The sequence below is a fragment of the Neltuma alba genome, unplaced genomic scaffold (genome assembly GCF_004799145.2).
Source record: "Neltuma alba isolate B1F8T4 unplaced genomic scaffold, ASM479914v2 tig00011439_pilon, whole genome shotgun sequence".
NCBI lineage: Eukaryota > Viridiplantae > Streptophyta > Magnoliopsida > Fabales > Fabaceae > Neltuma > Neltuma alba.
This window is the reverse complement of record NW_021636121.1, coordinates 282735-304897: the sequence shown is the minus strand read 5'-3', so window position 1 is coordinate 304897 and position 22163 is coordinate 282735. Positions and strand designations below refer to the sequence as shown.

At 33.9% G+C, this 22163-nt stretch overlaps 1 protein-coding gene across 1 annotated transcript; it reads left to right on the top strand.

Annotated features, from left to right (window-relative positions):
• The first annotated feature begins 13062 nt into the window (after positions 1 to 13062).
• On the top strand, positions 13063 to 16019 carry LOC114713595 (ankyrin repeat-containing protein BDA1-like). Its single transcript, XM_028898263.1, has 2 exons — positions 13063 to 13680; positions 15204 to 16019. Exons 1-2 carry the CDS (start codon positions 13063 to 13065, stop codon positions 16017 to 16019), a joined length of 1434 nt encoding a protein of 477 aa, XP_028754096.1.
• The last annotated feature ends 6144 nt before the right edge of the window (positions 16020 to 22163 follow it).

Sequence of the window (22163 nt, the reverse complement as noted above, 5' to 3'; positions counted from 1 at the left end):
TCTTGCAGAACTTGCGAAAGAGATCAATGGAGAAGAGGTAAAAGCTGCCCTTTTTAGCATGGGCGCTCTAAAATCCCCTGGCCCTGATGGTTTAAATGCTTTATTTTTTCAAAGTCAATGGGGATTGGTAGGTAAATCTATTATTGAGCTAGTTAGAGAAGCCTTTGCTAATCCTTCATCTATTAAACATATTAACCATACTTTTATTGTGCTTATTCCTAAAAAAGACCATCCAGAGACTATTCGGGATTTTAGACCGATTAGTCTGTGCAATGTGATCTATAAAATTATTACTAAAGTGGTGGTTAATAGTATGAAGAATTTTCTTCCTCAAATTATTTCTCCTAACCAGTGCAGTTTTATTCCGGGGCGTACAAGCTCAGATAATATTATAGTGGCGCAGGAGGTGATTCATTCAATGAATAATATGTCTGGAAAAAGAGGCTTTATGGCAATTAAAATTGATTTGGAGAAAGCCTATAATCGGATTAATTGGAATTTCGTCTTAGCTTGCCTTGATGAAATTAAAATGCCCAATTCGATTAAAAATGTCATTTATTCTTGTATATCCTCTCCTTCGATGCAAATTCTTTGGGAAGGCGACAAAGCAAATATCTTTAATCCCTCTCGAGGACTTCGTCAAGGAGATCCACTCTCTCCCTATTTGTTTGTGCTCTGCATGGAGAAACTTGCTCACATTATACAAGCTGAATTGAACTCTGGGAGATGGCGAGCCATTAAACTAGGTAAGTATGGCCCTCCTATATCCCATTTGTTTTTTGCTGATGATTTGTTGATTTTTGCAGAGGCTAGTCTAGAACAAGTATCGGTTATTAAGGAGTGCCTACAAAATTTTTGCAAAGCTTCAGGACAAAAAGTGAACCAAGGAAAAACTCGAGTCTTTTTCTCCAAAAATGTCAACCACACTAGAGCTCACCAGCTTAGTGAGGAACTGGGATTTATGCAGACTGCTAATCTTGGAAAATATCTTGGGGCTCCCCTCCACCATGAACGTGTCTCAAATAGCACCTACCAATTTATTATTGATAAAATCAAAGGCCGTCTCAGTGGTTGGAAAATTAATAATCTATCATTTGCTGGACGTGGTACTCTTGTCAGTTCTGTAATAAATGCTATGCCTTCCTACGCTATGCAAACGGCCTACATCCCGGATAGCACTTGCAAGAAAATTGAGAAGCAAGCCCGAGATTTCTTGTGGGGCTCCTCAGATGACAAGCGAAGAATGCACCTCATCTCTTGGGATGGTATCTGCATGGACAAACAAATGGGAGGCCTTGGTATGAAGCACATTAAACAGCAAAATAGAGCGTTCATGATGAAGCTCAGTTGGGGCCTAGTTACCAAACGCAATGCCCTTTGGGTTAAAGTGATCCGTCACAAGTATGGCTGTGGAAACGACCTTATTCCTCATATCAATGCTCAAAAAACTGGCTCAAATACATGGAGAGGAATCAAGAGCAATTGGAACCATGTGAAGGAGGGCATTGAAGAAAAGGATGATAGGGAGGGCGGTAAGGTAGCTCGATGGAAATGGCATAAGAGTGGTACGTTCTCTACTAAATCAGCTTACGCTGTTCTAAACCCCCCAAGCCTTCCCACCCATATAAGCTGGAAGAATATTTGGAAGATGAAAATTCCTCAACGCTGTAAAACTTTTACTTGGCTCCTCCACCACGAGCGCCTTATTACCAACAAGCGCAAACTAAAACGGGGACTCCATCATAACGGTCTCTGTGATAAATGCAAACACGAGGTGGAAGATGAACTTCATGCACTACGTGATTGTCCAGATAGTAAACGCCTCTGGGAACCCTTTGTTAAACCAGAATATTATCACAGGTTCTTCTCTGTTGAAACCCAGGACTGGCTCCGGTTGAATCTTTCAAGGAACGTCAGCCAAATAGAGGGTGAATGGAAGTGTATGGTTTCTGTCTTGTGTTGGCTGATTTGGAGGGCTAGAAATGAACTAACTCATTTAAACAAGGTGACCGAGTTTTCCGTTCTCCCAACCCAAGCGCAAGCGATACTGACTTGCATGAAACTCAGGGCAACTAAGTTGCGGGGAATAAACATGAACACTACTCAGCGCCATGTGTCACAGCAGGTGAATGCAGATATGGGTGACAAGCTGATTGTGGAAGTTGATGGGGCCTTCTCGGTGACCCAAGGTACAGTTGCCTGTGCTGGTGTTCTAAGACGGCACAACAACGAGCTGGTGGAGGGATTTCTTCACAAGCTAGATCACGGGGACCACCTCACGGCAGAGTTATGGGGTTGTTTGGTGGGTCTTAAACGAGCCTGGGACCTAGGGGAGCGTGAGATTATATTACTTAGCGACTCTACAGAGGCCATTCAACTTATCGCTGGAGGTGACAGCAGCTTACACACTGAAGGAGAAGTCATCCAGGAACTCCAGAGCATGCTCGAATGGAATTGGAAAGTAGAACTCCAGGTTGTTAGCCGTGAGGACACCCGAATGGCTGACTCCCTCGCAAAGTTTGCTCTTAATGGTGCAATGGGTCTCCAAGTTTTAAGCTCGATTGCGGTGCAGACGAACATTGCGTCTCCTAGTCTTGTTTAGCCTTTTCCCCTTTTCAAGTGTATCAAAAAAAAAAAAAACAATATGATGCATTAATGACTTGAGTTTTAAATTGTTATAGATTTCTATAACAAAACTGTCTATAATTACTCAAGATAAAACTTTTTTTTTCGTATTTAAAGATCACTTTATTAAACTTTTCCGATAAATGTACTATTTTACCCTTTATATGTTACTCCCTCCGTCGCATTTTATAAGTAACAGCTATTATCTTCCTCTTGTCCCTAAATATAAGTAACATTTCCAAGTTGTTTTAAATTTTTGTAGGGAATTTCCTATTTTGCCCAGATTAATTACTTATTTTAGTACTCAATATATTTATTATCTCATTTTCTGAACTATCATATCTCCATCACACATTCTCTCTCTTCCATAATTTCTTCACTATAATAATTTTCTTATTCTCTCCCTCTCTTATACTCTCTCTCCCCATAAATAAGGGCATTTTAGTGAAAGAACTTCTAATTTTTACACATTTATTATTTTTAACTAATTTCAACTAAAATTTTAATCTACGTGATGAGTTCCAATGTTGCTTATAATATGGGACGAAGGGAGTATTATATAGACTGTTACTGTTTTGGAAAGTTTATATTTTAGTAGGAGTAAATTTAAAAAATTTTTAAATTTTAGGATAGAAATAATAAAGTTTAAATTTTTTAATAACATAAAGTTCTTTTGTTGTTTCTAGTAAAAAAATGTTAGAAGCTACTGAAAAATAGGATGTAAGAAATATTTGTTTAATTAGAATAGGATTTCATGATAGTAAATGCATGCAGTAGTATTGTATATTGGTCAGTAGTAATATACGACTCCTTCCCTTCATTTTATAAAAACAACTATCAAAATCATCAGCTCAAAATGTTAGTTAAATTTAGTTAAAAATAATAAATATGTAACATATATTTTCCAAATATATACGTACTTATTAAGAGTATATGAGAAATAATGAATGAAAATTTGTTATGAAGAAATAATAAATGGCCTATATTTAATGGAGTAATCAAGAAAAGCCAAAGTAAAATTCCAGATAAAAAATTTATTTTCTATATTTAGAAATATCACTATAAGAGATATTGTTTCTTATAAAAAATAGGAGGAGTAATATACAGGTAAGATTGTAAGTTTAAACAAACTCATGATAATAATATAAACTCAAATCATAAATTCGGATCGTAAACTCATAAGCATTTACTTTTATTAATAAACTGGTATTAAAAGTATATAATCACATAATTAATATATAAAATAAAAATTTTATTTAAATATATTTTAAATTTAAATAATTGAAATTATATCCATCAATATTTATAATTTATCATACTCAACAAAGAGATTTCTATATTAAAAATATATAATCAAATAATTAATATATTAAAAATGAGAACAATTTCATTTAAATATATTTTAAATTTAAATAATTAAAATTATATCCATCAATATTTATAATTTATCACATTCAACAAAGAATTTCTATATTAAAAGTATATAATCAAATAATTAATGTATAAAAAATGAGAATAATTTCATTTAAATATATTTTAAATTTAAATAATTGAAATTATATCCATCAATGTTCAGAATTTATTACATTTAACAAAGATATTTCTATAAAATTCATATATTCAGCCACTAACTATAATTAAATCCAAAAATTTAGTTCAAGTTTAAGACCGAGTTGATACGATTTTGTAAACTAAAAACGCCAAAATGATAAACTCGATAAATGAACTTGTAAGTTGAACCGAGTTTAGAGTTATAACAAGTTTAAGTGCGAATCAATACAATTTTATTAGCTAAAAATGTAAAAACATTAAATTTAGAGAGTCAACTCATAAGTTTGACAACAGTGTATATGGGTGTGTATGATGCAATCAGTGATGATGATGATTTTACTAAAGTGATGCAAGTGATGATGACATCATTTCGGAGACATAAAATAAATGCATGTAATTAAAAGTTGCAGCCGCTCAGCCAAAGAAGCCAGGCGTTGTTGGACCTTAAATAAAGAAGGGCCTTATAATTCCATTCTTTTTTTTTTTTTATAAGCCTTATAATTCCATTCTATAACTATATCTTCTTGACCAGATTCATTTAGTAAAGAGCATTTAAAAGAATGGAAATTTTCTTGCTTAATTTATGTGCATATCACTCTGCCAATGTTTGATGTGTGTGCATGCATGAAACTACATGAAACTAATTCGCAATACTTCAATTTTCGTTAATAATTCCATCCTCATATTTATTGGACCAACAATATTGCTCCGAGCCACCTCATCTAACAGCGATAAAGGGTGGACGTGTCTTGCCGAGTCAGATTTTTGCCGCCGGTCATCTCATAAAAAAATGACGGAGTTTTCACTGGGGGGAAAAAAAAAAACCATAACTTAGTTCATCAAAGAGTTATCATAGCGAGAACGAATGCCCTTCACATGGAATTAATTAAAGGAAAATGCTTAGCGCAAGGTGCTTGTACTAATTATGTCAAGTTTTCTAATTACAAACAGTCATATATTTTATTTTATTTTCCATGTGGCTGGGTTTATAATTTAATACTCCTCCAGTTCTTAATAGAAGACCTAATTAGTGGGTTGATTTTGACTCTAAATATAAGACCTATTTATCATATTTATCAGTTTTTTTCTAAATTATCCCATAGATACTTTCTCACTCATAATCAAGTAGAAGGAGGAAGGATACACTACTAAATTATCCTATGGATAAGCCTGTGACTTTCAAGATGCCGTTGGGGGTTGTGGGTTCAGATATAATATACGACTTCACCATTGACAAGAGGGACCTCGTTCAGTTCCTCAACTTTGAGGAGCTTGATATAGCTTTCATGCAGCTCGCTATTTTGTAAGTTACAATATCATTTTCTTATTACATATTATACTTCATGCATGTCCTAATGTTTTTTACTTGAACAACAGGCACTTTAATCAAATCTGTCGAAACGGAGGACTTGAAGGAACATATGGTTTATGTGTCCTCAAAGGGTGCAAAAGAATTTAATATTGTGGAAGCAAGGTCAATCTACATTATGACCACAATGACTCAGACCAGAAAGCTAATATATTTTGCACCTTACGTGGAAGGGTAAGTGTATTATTGTATTTGAGATATACAAGCTGTATGTGTCGGGTTATAATTAACATGGTTTGCCTTTTGTAGTTATCATTGGACTCTAATTGTTTGTGCCCCTTTTGACAACAAAGTTTACTGGTTCGATTCACTCTGTGGAAGTCTATCCGAAGAAACCAAAGATGTCATCGACACGTTAGTTTTTATTTATATATTTATTACTTGTGAAGTTTATATAAGCATGCTCTAATATAATTTTCTCTTATAATGTTGATAGGGCTTTTCATACTTTTAATGTTGTGGCGATTAAACAAAATAGACAAGCACCAACATGGATTCTTCCAAAGGTATATGTTGTTTTGAACTAACTTTTAAACATTTTTGGATGAATTAAAATTAATGTTTATAATCAATAATGTCTAATATTCAAATTTTATATCTTTTTTTTTTAGTACCGTTGTCAACAAGGACATGTTGAGTGTGGATATTATGTCATCCGCTACATGAATGACATAATTGAGACAGGAACGACTGAGAAATTAGACGAGGTAAAGATGAGTTACGTTACATGACGTTCTTCAATTCATTTCATATTTTTGACTAAATTTACTATATTATTTTTGATTAACAGATATTTCAAAATACTACGCCATATCTCATGGATGACATCAACTTGATGAGGGACACTTTGTCAACAACATTGGTAGAAAAAATTGAAATTTAGCTTTCAAATAGATAGGTTATTTCTCAAAAAATTCATTGTTAGATGTTTTCTCTCTGTTCCCTCTTATATGTACATGTTCATGATTTCCATTGTACAAAGAAGTAGTTACTTCTATTTCAAAATTGTTGGACCTAGCTAGCCAATACGTGTTCCTTGGTCTTAATTAACCACCTCGTTCTATTATATTGGCCGGTTCCCTATTTTCGAATTGTGTAAAAGAAATTTCAATGCTGTATATATATCAACTAGCTAATTGATCTTGTTCTGCGTAATCTGCACTACCTACATTTATTTGGAATTGTAAACTGCAGGGTGGTAAAAATGAAAATCAAGCAGAATTTTTTTAAAAAAAAATGTATTTTTAACGGTGGTTATATATATAACCGCCATTAAAATAATATTCCACGGTGGTTTACCTAAAAACCGCCGTTGAAATTCAAATTTCAACGGCGGTTTTTATTTTAACCACGCGTGGAAACGGCGGTCATATGTAAAACCGCCGTGGAAAATCAATTTTCCACGGCGGTTATATAGAAAACCGCCGTGTTTTCTTTATCTTTCAACGTCGCCTTTATCAACTTCGCCTTCAAAACCGCCGTGAAAAGCCTTTTTTCTGGTAATGATATTAAGAAAGATGATTATGGTGTTTTAGGAAAAACATTTCATATTTTTTATAATTAACTAACTTATCTGAGTTTTTTAATCTGATCAAATTAGTTCAATAGGTCTTATATTAAGGATTAAAGGAGTATCATTAAATGTTAATATTTCAAAAATAGAACATATGATCATGTGTAAGTGGATAACTTGACACACCAGTCTAGTCCATATTATTTGTTACTTATAGGAGTTTCTCACATATCAATGAGAACGTTGAATAGATGAAATATTTTATTTTTGTCCATATTGAAGAGATGGATATTGGGAAAACACTATCTGAGTTAGTTAATTTTTTATGACAATCAATAAGGGCAAAATTAAAAATAAAGCATTAAACAGGGGTACAAGTGACTATAAAAATGACCAAATCCCCTCCTACAAGTCACAAATAATGAAGACTAGAATGGTAATAAATATGAGAAACTTGACGTAAGTATTGTTCATAGTTTAAGGGATATGAACTATGGGCATTGAATTACAGACTGAATGAAATAAGACAAAATATTAATTTTTGTTAATTTTATTTTCTAAAATATGAGGACTAATTTTTAAATCGTTAAACTATAAGAATTAAGTTGCATTGAGTCAAACCTTAAAGACTCAGTGATAATCAAACCAAAACTATATAGCCTTAGTTATATAGAGTTAAAAGTTTAGCAACTAATTACAAATGAGCTGAAATTATAAGGATCAAATATTTAACTTCTCCGTCTAAAAATAATAGGAATAAGATGTTAAAACACTCAAAAAGAATAGACCGACAAGCACCCAACAGTCAGGAAGTTTTTTTTTTTCTGCTGTAAAATGTCCTGAAAGTGTAACGTCGTATCTGGTTTGCCCCAAACCTAACAGGCACCGACATTGAAGGTGACCTGATTATGCTAACGTGGCATTCAATATATCAACTGAGCTGCCAAGTCACCTCCCCTCCTTTCCCCTCTCTCCCCCCCCCCTCCGTCTCATCCTTCACCTTCTCGGTCTTTTTTTTGACACATGAAAATGATGACAACAGCACTCTTACCGTCGCCTTACGCTCTGATACTCACCGCACCGTTAATCCTCAACTATTTGCTATCAATAATAGACCCTCAATTTGCTGCAATCTCAAACCACTCTGCAATATTGAAGGCATATCAGCGGAGAGAAAACCGATATCTCACACAAATCGCTACAAAAGGAAGCGCACGTGATACATATTCAGAAGCAAGCATATCAAAGAAGAGAGAGAGGGAGAGTGAAACGAAAGGAAAAAATGGCAGAAAGTGCGACGCAGAAGAAGAAGATAATGATGGTGGTGGTGGTGGTGGTCGTGATAGTCGGGGCAAAAGTTCAAGCACAATACGGGCCTGATGCTCCTGCTCCCAAAAAACATCACCGTGTTTCAAAATGTCGCTATGATGGAGACATAAAGGTACTTGTGTTTTCCTTCCATTTTAAGTGCAAATGAAAATCTATGAAACACCCGTACAAAGTCCTCCATCACCGCCGCCTCCCTTTCTGGGATCAATACCGCCGCCCCCTTGCTGCCCACCGTCATCAACACTCTCCTTCATTGCGCCGCCAAATCCAGCGACCCCTACCACAAGCCCTACTCCGACCTCAAGCCCATCTCCGATGTCCTTCGAAAATGCTCCTTGCCTTCGATCATAGTTTTGGTTAGTGGCGTGCACCTAGAAAATGACCTCACAATGACTCTGCTTTTAATCAAGACTAGAAATTGATGAAGAAAAATGTGTCGGGGGATAGCATATATATTCATCTTGGGCGATCGACAATCTCAGGTCGGGTGTAGATGCTCCATGAAGAGTCGATGAAAATTAAATATTAGAAGTAAAAGCAACATTAAAACTTCAAAATTAAAACTTAGAACAAATCCGGCTAGCTGAGTGTGGACATAGCGTCTCTGACGTTGGGTTTCTGGTTTTCGACCTTGTGATAGTCGCCCAAGATGAATATATATGCTGGCATCGAAAGAGTCTAAGAGTTTTGAGAGTTTGCAGGGTCTGAATGGGTGAAGAGTCTGAGAGTTTGCGGGGTCCGGATGTTGCGGACGAAGAGTGAACTGAAGACGTTCTGGGAAGGAGAGAGAGAATGAGGGAAGTAACCACGTGTGTCAAGGTTTTTCCCAACTCAGCAGCCATGTCAGTATAAGTTGGTCAAAAAGAAAAATTTAACGGTTAAAGTTAACCTTTGTTACGAAATTACACTTCCAGAATATTTTAGAGAAAAAAATTATTTTGGTGCTAGGTGCTTTTTGGTATAAACTTTGGGATATTTTAGCACATTATCTCAAAAATAATAATAGCTGCTATTTGGCTTTGTTTCAAAAGAATTTTAATTTTACTACTCTACGTTTTCAAGAAATATTAGTACGTGCTATTTGTTAATTCATCCATTGAAATGTTTTTAAGGCATTATATCTGGCACCAAGCAAAAAAAACATTTTTAAGACATTATAATAGGAAGGTACTCTCCTGACATTTTATTCATAAGTCACTTCTTCTAATATGTTTTACTGGGTTATAAAAAATTTTAAATTTTATTAACTACTCCTCTGATCCTGTTTATAAGGTAAAAAGAGAAGGTATTTTTCAGTTCTATTTATAAAGCACTGAGAGAAATTTATTATATAGATGTATAATTTTACTATTTATTTATTATTGAATTGATTTTATTTACACAAGGTATAATGTATATTTAATAGGGATGAAGATGGAAAATTGTTGAATTTTAAATAAGAGTTAATAAAATTTAAGGTTTTTCTTGATCTATATAAAATATATTGGAAGTGAGTTATAAATAAGATCAGAGGAGTATGTCTTAAACTTTAACAGCTTTTTAACTTTATCTTTATCTAGTACACATAATATCTCATAAGAACAGAGTCTACATAATAATAAATAAAGGGTAGGACTCAAAAAGTATTTTCTGATAAAAAAAATAAAATAGAAAGGCATCTTGGTAAACTATATTTTGAAAAAAAAATTTAGGAAATTTATTAATCCATGTGGGTACATTTCCCATGTGACAATTATTGTATTAAAAAAACAAGAAGCTATATAATATTCTAAAATGTTATACTCTCTTTAATAAACATGTTTGTAAGTCCTAATTTTTAAAAACCCCACAAATCTATTAGCTCTTCCTTTATTTTCACCCTCTGTTTAATGCCGCAGGTATTAATTATATCTAGAAATTTCAATTTTCTACAAGGGGTATTAATTGTAGCAAGAAATTGTAAAACAAGTATTAATTATATGAAGAAATTTTCATTACAACTTATAAATATATATACACACACATATATGGCAAGGGGAGGTAAAGCAATTGATGTAGATTTAATTATCTTCAATTCGAAGTCAGTAGGAATAGCTAGTTATGTTGGATGGTGTCCTCTTTTTTTTATTATGTAGTCAGTAATAATAATATTCATGCGTACATATATACTTGCAAACATAAAATAAATGCATGAAATTAAAAGTTGCAACCAATGTTTTAAAAGTGAGACCGAACATTAAACCGGAAAAGTCAGCGATTCATGGTTCTTATGATCCAATCGTTTGGACATTAAAAAGGAAAAGTCGGCAATTCATGGTTCTCATGGTTCAATTGTTTGGACCGCCGGTCCAACTGGAAACGTAATAATTAAATAAAAATTTAATAAAAAACTAATATATACACACATACACACATATATAATGTATAACAAATATATATACAATAAGTCTAATTAGAAAATAATAATACAACAAGATAAATTAATAGTTAAAAGCATAATAATAAAAACATACTAAAAATTTAGTAAATTTTGATAGCTTTTTTTTTTTTGTTATAATGATAACATCTGTTTTCCTTTTTAAAACACTTTAAATTTTTTAATGAGTTAATTTATGACTTAAACATCCAGAGAAGATAAATATTAAGCCGTCAATAATTATTATAAAAGTTATAAACATAAAAATACACAGAGGTGGCTTCAATATTTCGCTCTGTACCATGGTCTATCCTAAAAACCTATTGAGAAATTAAAAAATGTGTATTGCTTCTGCTTTATCGTGTCCTGTCTGACTTATAAGGTCCAAAATTCTCCATATAGTCAAGACAACTCTTTCGCTTGTCTGTCCTATTGTAATAATTGCTTTCATCCACTCTATTTCACTGCCATTTCAAACCACTCATTTTAGTGTTAAGGTTCGGATCTTCTTTTCGGTATTCACCAGGTTATCACTGCTTAATCTCGTTCTTGCGTTCCTCTCTTGATGTTCAGGTTGCTATCTTCCTCCTCTATTAATTTTTTCATTCCTTTTTGTCTTTCTTATTCATTGCTTCTTTTGTTTTCCGCCTTCAGTTTTCTTCCTTCTTCCTATTCATCTTCAGTAACAATGTCGTTAGTTCATCCAACTCTAACTCGACCGGTTCTTCAAATTAAACTCGCTCCAGTTCACGGTCGAACTCCAGCTTCCAGCTGAAAAGCCGCTTAAAAATGGCTCAATCCGGTCAGACTCATAAAACGGTTCAAAAGGAAAAAAAACAAGCCGATAAGTTCTCTAGCTGACGGTCCGGCCAGTCTGATCATCCGATCTGGTTCGAGTTTTAAAACATTGGGCGGGACGGAAATCCTATGTATGAGGGGTCATGAATAAAATTTCAAATGGGAGATGAGGGAATGCACCAAGCGTGCTGCACGAAACACCCGTCATTTGCAAACTCACACACTTTTAGGGGTCAATGAGTTTGACACTGGGTATCTTGTGTGAAGGATTCCAACTACATTCAAGCTTAGCTAAATAATAAAAAATTACATTCAAAGACTATATCGATTGGATTGTTTGTTTGCACTCATCACGGGGCGAGAATCTGTACATGAGCGGCCATGAATGAATGAGATTTCAAATAAAGGGTGAGAAAACACATCAAAAGTGCGGCACAAAACGCGTGCCGTACAAAACGCGTTGACATTTTCGTTGAGAAGATGGACTCCACGAAGCAAAGAAAAAGGCATGCGATGAGGTTGGGTGGATTTTGCATTCTAGAAGGACTACCGTAATTAACTAGCGAAGACTTGAAGTTGACTTGACTCCTATATATATGTGTGATGCATAAGGCGTAAAGCACTTGGTCAGCAAACTTACAAGTGAAGTTGAGATATATCCTCTTCAGTTTTCTCAACATTAGCTAAACCATCAGGTTAGTTATTTGTTTCTTTTACCATCTCTTTTTCTTAATTATGCTAGTTTCAAATTTTTGTGTTGCCTCTTACTCCATTATATAACTCTGTCTTCATCATCAGATTCACAAGTTTAGCTCAAATTTGTATTATAATGGTGACTGCTTCCGTTCCTTTCAATTATTGTTGTTATTAATAATATTAGAGTGAAATATATTCTACCCTCCCTTGCATTTAACCTTAGTTACAAGAACTTCCCATCTATTTCAAAAACATGCATTTAAGTCCAAACTCTTAATTTTGTTAATAATATTTTTTAGGTACAATGACAAAAAAAAAAAAGCTGAAATTTTGTGAATGCTAAATAAGGAATGTCAACAAAAATTTGTTGTTATTTGTAAATTCAGACTTATCAATATCCAATAAAGTCGTGTTATCAAACCTGATTTAGGATTTACAATTTTCAGTTTCTTTTTTGTCATTTTCTCTATTTTTTTAAGAAAATTATTTAAATAAATTTATTTATTAATTAATTATTTTACTGTTATTATTATCATCCAATAATTAATATCAAATAGAAAATGGACATTGGGCTTAGCCCATTAATTCATCGAAGGTGTCCGTTGTGCCCAAAACCAAACAAACTCATAAATTTGTGCGCGCGCGCGTGTGTAGCTCAGTGACAAGGCAGGCTTGTGAGCTTTTCGTCTCTTTACACAACTATAATACTCTCTCTACCCCCGTGCTCCCCTCCCTTCCTCCATAGCATCAACGAAGCCAGAACACCTGATTTCGAGGGAGATGAAAATGAGAGCTTCTGATCAACAAGCAATAAGTCGTGACCAAATGATGAGCATTCTTTTTAAAGCATCAACAAATGGAGATTTGTTGACTTTGCGTTCTGTGATTAAACAAGACTCACAAATCCTAAACAGAATTTCACTCACAGACCTCCATGAAACTCCATTACACATATCATCTTCTTGTGGTCATCTTGACTTCACCAAGGAACTCCTCAGTCTCAAGCCCACCCTAGTCACTCAGTTGGACTACTCCAATAGGACAGCCCTCCATGTGGCTTCTGCTGAGGGCCACATCGACATCGTGAAGGAACTTCTCAAAATAAACAAAGATCCATGCTTGTTTCGTGATGAAAAAGGAAGAATACCGTTGTACTATGCAGTTATGAGGGGGAGATTACAGGTTGTGAGAGAATTGATCAGAGCCAAGTCAGAGTCTCTAAGTGTTCGTGTCAAAGAGGAGACTATTTTTCATGTATGTGTTAAGTACAACAATCTTGAAACTTTGAAGGCCTTAATAGAAGCAGAGCTTGACATTACTGATGATCAGCATCTCAACTTTACTAGTGTCAATGGCACCCTCAACACCATTCTTCATTTAGCTGTCATGTTAAAGCAAGTTGAGGTATACTCTAATTTCTTTCTTTTTTCTCTATTTATTCAAAGGTGATAATATGACTCTGGAAAAAAAATAATCCATAGGTTCTTATAGTTTTACCTCATTTTTAATTAAGCAATCGTGCTTTTTTTTATTGGATACTTGGAGTTTTTTTCCCCAAGCATAGTCATTTTCTATACACTCATAATTAGTTAGTATTTTAAAAAATGGTGTTAGTAGCTAATGATGTGGCTCTTACTCAATGTACGCCTAGATTAATTTTGTCATATGGTGATAATAAATACATTTTATTCTATTGTTTCATTGTTAAGAAAAAATCTCTTTTTACTTTTGTATTTTTTTTTGGCAACTTGAATGTCAATCAATCAACACCTACATCAGCCATAATTAACAAATTTTGATCATAGGAACCCATGCCTATAATTGAGAAATCTTTGAGAATCCAATAAAGAGAAAACAATTACAAGGATATGATTTAAAAAAGATAAAACTATAAGAATGTACGGATCTATTTTTCCTATAATATTTTAATTAGGTGTGTTAGTTTTAAAAGAAAATACTTAGGTTAAATTTCTTATATCCATTATGTCAAGTTTTCTAATTACATATTGTTATATATCTTTTTTTTGTTTCATGTGGATTTATAATTAAATACTATTAAATGTCAATATTTTGAAAATAGGACACATGATCATATTTGATTTGAGAACATGACATAATAAACCTAAGAAACTTGATGTAAGTATTGGCTATTTTCAAAAATACCGCATAGCATGAACAATTTTTATTTTTGTTTATAAACAAAAAAAATATTGTTGTTCTAAAATCTAACATAATGACCGATCGATGATTTGTGAACACTATTTTAATTTTTGATCAGCTTTTAAATTATTTAATAATTCATAGCTTTCAAAAGAATTAATTTATTTTTTTCAAATAATTGAACGATATTATAATAATAGACCTACTAAATTATACATTATTTTGGTTTTTCTTCGTCTTTTTAGTATGTAAGTTTTGACTACTATTATTTTAGTTTCTTGTTAGCATTCATGCAAAATATAATGTTAATTTTGATACTTCGTTTTATTAAGTTGATAGAAAAAATTATTTGGAAATTACAAAATCGCTCTATCATCATTTGGCTTCACTTAGCGCAGTATATATAGACTTTCATATTCGCCTCAAGTTAGCCTTTCTTTCACTATTTAAATAAGTAGTAAATTAAATTACTAATTAACTTATTGAATAATTCATAACTTTTAAAAGTATCATTTTATTTTCTCGTAAATAATTGAATGCAATTATAATAATGAACCTATTAAATTATATATTATTTTTTTGTCCTTTTAGTATGATTGGATATTTCTTAATTTCTTGTTAGCAGAAGTTTGTTCAAGCAAAATATATTGTTTATTTTGTCATTAATAATTGAAAGATTGTTTCCTTTTATCATTTTGCTCCACTTAGCACAATATGTACATATGTGTGTGTGTTAACTAACATTTTCATACTATTTAAACCATTAGACCACAAGTTATCTCGTCTCAGTATCTAAAATAAGGCAAGTAGTCGGGTTGAAGAACAAGTTGGGTTTAACAGTCTATGATATACTGGAGGATGTTCCGAAAGAGTTGGAGATATATGAAATACGAGATATGTTGAAAGCAATGGATCAACCAATATCATCATCAACTATCAAAATCAGAGGTATTGAAGAGAGCCATGTTGTGGAAGGTCTTCCTCATGAGCTTGCGACACCAAAAACTACTCAGCCCAAGGGTTGGAGAAAGATTCAAGGGTTTGTGACATGTATGTTAAATCATAACAACCCTAATTGGTTGGATGAGATGAGAGGAAATCTGAGCCTAGCTGCCACATTGATCTCAACTATAACTTTTCAAGCGTTAATTAACCCTCCTGGTGGCTTTATTCAACAAGATATATCGAAAAAGGATCCCTTGGAATGCATACATGAGGAGAGCATATGCCCTGGGGATGCAATATCAGCTGTCATATACTCAAATCATTTTCATCCTTTCCTGATGTACAATACCACCTGTTTTATTGGATCTCTATGTGTCATCCTCTTACTTGTTAGTGGGGTTCCTTTGAAGCATAGAGTTGTGGTATGGATGTTATCTATTGCCATGTGCATTACTCTCATGTTCTTATCACTCACTTATCTTCACGGACTCTACCTGGTGACTCCAGATCGTAAAGTTTTTCAATCAGGGGACAAAATAGTGTATATAGCATCTTTTTACTGTTGGATTGGGCTTCTCATATTTGTCGCTTTATTCTTCACTGTGCGTTTTGTGTTTGGGCTTATGAAAAAGGCATAGAATAAGTTCAATCATCAGATATAATTTCGTTTGAGGGAAAGAATTGAAAACACATGATATGACTCTGTTGATTTTTGGGCATGTATTGGCAAGCCTCATAAAGTTGTATCATTACTGTTGTGTATGTACTTTGAATTGCAACTTACTGTTGTGTATATACTTTGAATTTGATTTACTTATAAAATTGTTGCTGCTATTCTGTGATAATTGTAGCCATCGGGGCTAGGAACTCCCACCCTTGCCTTAAATTTCATTGTTAAGTACACCTCATCATTTGTTTTGAACAATTTTTAATAGGGGAAGAGTTGTGTACACACACAATTTTATTCACTCCTTTCCTGTTCATCATATCATCATGAGTCTTCTATTTCAAATTGTAGAATCAAAATCACATATGGACTTCACAGAGAATTATAGAAGGCTTGAGTAATAAAAACATATGCCTCCACTTTTCCTCTGAATCCCTATATAAATCGCCCTAGATGGTCCCTATAGATTTTACCCACCCTCTAGAATTAGGTTCAAATGAACCGTCATAGTTTACTAGCATATATGCAATTCCCACTTGGTGGCTTACAAAATTTAGCTTTGTAGGGCTGATCTAATTTTGGCCCAATTTTATTAGAGCCAATGGCAGACCAAAATCCATCAACATTTTTGTTGAGCAAATGTAATAATCAAAGCAGGAGGATGACAATTATTTTGACCAATAATAATTGAGGATGGCTAAGAGAGACTGCCAGCTAGTTAAGAATGAAGAAGATGACCCATCTCCTAATTAAGTCCTTTTATAATTCCACATCAAATTAAGGGCCAAAAACTACCTTTGAAATTAGCCATGTGAGGTAACTTAGTTTGTAGCCATATGAAAGGAGGTGACTTGGATAGGGGCAAGGACCTCAAATGCCTCTTCTACAGCCATAGCCTTCTAAATTTTTCTCTCTCTTAAGTATCAGACTCTACATATAGTAAGTGACATTTTGATATCAAACTACATAAATGGTGCAACTTCATTTTAATTTCATGATTTTTTAAAAGAAAATACTCTAAAATTGTGAAATGAGCTTTACATTCCCCAGAAGGTCTTCCCAAATAGTTGAATATGGGAATTGTTGGCAAATTTGATTCTCCACCATTATCATTTTGTAGAGGTCTCGTTATTATTGGTGGCATACCTGGGTTAAAGTAGTGCAAACAAAACAAAGCGGCCTCCTTGACTATATAAGCTTCAAATATAGACGTTTCAACTCGGGCTTTGTTCCTAACCTTTTGTTTCAAGGTATAAAGGAACCTACAAAAATGGATATGCTATAAATGCTAACATCAACTATTGTATTTATTACATACAAATAAACCAACCAACAAAAAGAAGTTTCATACCTCTCAAATGAATACATCTATTGATACTGAACTGGTCTTCTAACCTTAGCTTCATAGGCAAGGTAGATGAGCAAATGCTCCATTGATTCAAAAAAAGCCTAGGAGAAAGACCTTCTCCGATTTACATGATATCACAATAATATTTTGCTCTAATACCTCAAGTTGATCTACCATTAAGGTGGTAGAACAAAATTGTTTAAAGAATTGACTAAGCTCTGCTATAAGATTAAATACATCCTCAGGCAAAGTATCAAAGGCAATAGGAACCAAGTGTTCCATGAACATGTGACAATCATGACTCTTCATTTCGTACAACTTTGCTACATGTCAACACACCGAGCTAGATTAGATACATATCCATCAGAGAGCTTCAACTTCTCCATTGAACAATCGCTTGCTTTTGTTCTAAATTCAAAGTATATTTTGCAATTGGTTTCATCATTTCCCCTCCTCTATCAACAAGTTTATTTTCCTTTCATTGACAATATTCTTTAAGTCCATTCGAGCATGTGTATTATCTTTTGTGTCCATGAAAGTGGGAAACAAATTCTCAAAAAGATTCTTTTCAATGTGTATGACTTCGAGATTATGTCAAATTAGATTGCTTTTCCAATACAGCAATTCCCAAGATATGCTTTGTTTGGTCTAATTATGAGTGTCATTATGGCCTTCAATTGGTATAGTTGTTCCATACCAGTGACCTTTGGCAAATTTGTATTCTTTGCTAAACTTCCTCTCCACTAAACTAAGAAGGAGGCATTGATTTCACAACTCTATTCTTGTAAATTGGGTTTGTATTTCTCCTAAATTGATGATCTATAAGAAGGAATTGACAATGAAAATAAAAAAAAGATGTTTCTTCTATGCTTCAATTGGAATGCTTTTGATTTCTCCATATATATAGGACATGATAATCTCCCTATTATCATCCAACCAAATAACATACCATATACAGGAAAGTCATTAATTGTCCCTAATAATGCAGCACACATGTGAAAGTTTTGTCTCAATAAGACATCATACATTGGCACACCCTCATCCCATAACAATTTTAATTCATCTATTAATGGTTATAAATACATATCTATTTTTCCTTTAGTATTATTAGGACTAAGTATAATCAAAGTCAAAAACATATATTCTCATGTGATACACAGCTCGGGGGACATATTATATGGAGTAATAATCACAGGCTAACAAGAATATTGTCTTCCTGATTGCCTAAATAGCTTAAATCTATCAGTATATGACCTAAGTCTCATAGTTCATTGATCATGATCAAAGTCAAGATATGTATTATTAAAAACTTTCTATGCTTGGCTGTCAGAGGGCTCAAAAAGGACATTGGAACCTCTATGATTCGTATAGTGTCATGTCATTTTGTTGGCAACTTAACCCTAATGGGCTTAGGTCGAAAAACCCTAGTTTATTGCTCACTTATTCTATCATAGACTTAGTCCATTGTTGTTTGAATATTAAATTGAGATCCTGATTACATTTTCTTTTCTTTTATTATTATTTTGATTCTTAAGATCTTGGCCTAATGATTAGAATGATTGTCGGATGATCTGTTAGGTCAAGACTAATTATCTATCTAAACTCCTTATCAACATTGAATAAAATATAGCAATTTTGCATCAGTTTCTTCACGGTGTCAGAGCTTCATGATATGGTTTGTTATGGGCCTAAATTTTGATAGTCAAAATAGCCAAACAATGTCAATCAACCATTCCTTTGCCATGGTTACGATAATTGGGTCTTTGAACTTGTTGACTATGGCCGCAGCAATTGGTTCTTCTAACCAGTTAGGGATTTCTGAAACTAACCCTACTTCAATCCCCATCTATAGACTCAATGGTGAAAACTATATGCAGTGGTCCTCTGCTATGTGTCCATACATCATCGGAAAAGGGAAATATAGCTACCTAATTGGTGCTGTCCTAAAACCTACCATCACTAATGAGAAGTACACAAGTTTGGAGGCAAGAAATTCTATGATGGAAGCTTGGTTAATTAATTCGATGACAAAAAAAAAGTACACATTTCATATTTTTTTAAATAACTAAGGAGGTATAGAATGCTACATGAGATATGTTTGCTTCCATAAAAATCAAGGCTGCTATACTAGAGATAAAACGGTTTCTCCATGAGTTCAAGAAATGTAATCGATTGGTTACTCAATATTACACTGACTTGGTTGTTCAATGGCAATAGCCAAATCTATATGAACCACATAAGCGGAAATGTGTTGAAGATGCTGCTCTCTATGCAAAAAGCAAAGAAAAAAAATGAATTTTTAAATTCCTCCTTAGACTTGATGCTACCTTTAATGTAGTTTGAGGTAGAATAATGAGTCTTAAGACTCTACCTCCCTTATGGGAAGTGTGTTTCACTGTCCAGAGTGAAGAAACTAGGAAAAACCTAACTGCTAGCGATTCTATATTATCCATCGAGTTAAACCAGCCAAGTACACTTATCTCTAAAAGTGCCTCACACGATGACAACAAAAAACAAAATAGTTGGTGTGACCATTGCAGAAAGAAAGGTCACGCAAGAGAGGAGTGCTAGAAATTACATGGCAAACCTCCAAGAAGAGGCAAACAAAATAGCAAGGAGTATTTTAGAATAGTTAAAGGTAAAACAGAATCTAAATTCAATAAAGAAGAACTAGACCTCCTCAGAAGATCCTTAGAGAAACACGACTCTTATGAGATAATAGTGGTGGGAGGGTATATAGCTCATACAAGTAAAACTATACTCACACCTTAAAAGCTAATGTACACAACCAATGATTGTGGATTGTCAATTTAAGGGCCACTAATCATATGATTGGTTATCAAGCATTATTAACTAATATGAGACTGTGTCCTATGAATATCTATGTGAAGGTAGCTGATGGCAAGGCCTTAAAAGTTAAAGGGCTAGGCATTACTTATATCATCCCTGAAATAATCCTATATAACGTCTTCTAGTCTCAAATGTAGTTTATTATCAATAAAGACTATGACTCAGATTCAAAGATGTCATATTTACTTCACATCTATTGAATGTATTTTTCACGATCTGGAGCAAAGGAAGATGATTGGCACTGCTAAGATGTTAGAGATCTCTACTGTTTGGAAGTTCAAGAAAGGCAACAGTCAACTAATTTATCTACTAATGTTGTGAAGTTTTCTTCAGCCTTATCCACTAGTTGTGATAATAAAGATGTATTGTTATGGTATTATAGGCTACGTCATCCAAATTTGCATTACATGTCAAAGTTGTTTCCTTATTATTGAATAAAAGTCATATTCCTTTTCACTATGATATTTACCAACTTGCCAAGCTCACTAAATCAACCTACAAACCACACTCTCATCAATTCACCAAACCATTTCATCTTATTCACAGTGACATATGGAGGCCATCTCAAATACCATCTCTTTCTAATGCTAAATGGTTTGTAACCTTTATTGATGACCATGCACGCTTAACTTGGGTATTTTTAATGAAAGAAAAATCAGATTTTCCATCAACCTTCATAACCTTTCACAAAATGATTTCTGCTAAATTTCAAACCCAAATCACACTTCAAAGTGATAATGAGAGGGAATACATGGGTCATACCTTGCAATAATACCTACGTGACCATGGAATAATCCAACAAACCAGTTGTGTCATACTCACTAGCAAAATGGGACTACATAAGGAAAAATAGACATATCCTAGAAGTCGCTCACACCCTATTATTCACTCACAATATACCAAAGCACTACTAGGGAGAAGCTGTCCTTACAACAGTACACCTTATTAACAAGATTCCTTCCAAAATTTTAGACCCCCATTGAACTGCTCTAAAGTACATGCCCAACCAACCCTTTATCCACCAACGTTCCTTTAAAAGTCTTTAGATGTGTAACCTATGTTCATATTGATAATGGTGGAAAACTGGAACCAAGGGCACTTAAATGTATCTTTATAGGATATCCCTCTAACCAAAAAAGGTACAAATGCCACTCACCTACCCTTTAAAAATTATTTGTTACCATGGATTTCAAGTTCCTAGAAAATCAGAGTTATTATAGCAATGCTCCTATTCAGGGGGAGAACATGGGAGAATGGGAGTTTCTTACACTAGAAACAAATGTCCCACCAGAAATAATTTTTCCCACTACTACTAGACCTAAGAAGCCCTAATCACCCTATAAATTCACTCTCTAGATACAAATAGACCTAAATCACCTTAACCTGTGTCTGAACCTACCCAAATCGACTCTAGTATAGTGCTTGACAATGCCTCACAGGATCAAGAAGTGGAGGATTCAAAGAAAAAACAAGATGGGACAGCAAAAAATAATATTCCAAACAATGGAGATTCTCATAGTTCAAAGCAAGCCCAAGAGTTAACCCAAGCTTCAAAACCTGATGATGATCTGGGATGACCAATTGCATGAAGAAAAGGGGTAAAACAATGTACTCTACTTGTATCCATATATGAAAATTTTGGTGACTAAAATTGAAGAAGAAAATATTCCTTCAACATTTAATGAAGCGATTAGTGACACAAGATGAAGGGCAGCTATTAATGAGGAATTGAGAGCATTGGACAAGAATTAGACATGGCAGGTTGTTAAACTCCCAGAAGAAAAGAAAGTTGTAGGTTGCAAATGGGTTTTTACCATCAAGTATAATTTTGATGGTTGTATAAACAAGTTCAAGGCATGGTTGGTAGCAAAAAGTTATTTACAAACTCAAGGCATTGATTATCAAGACACTTCCGCA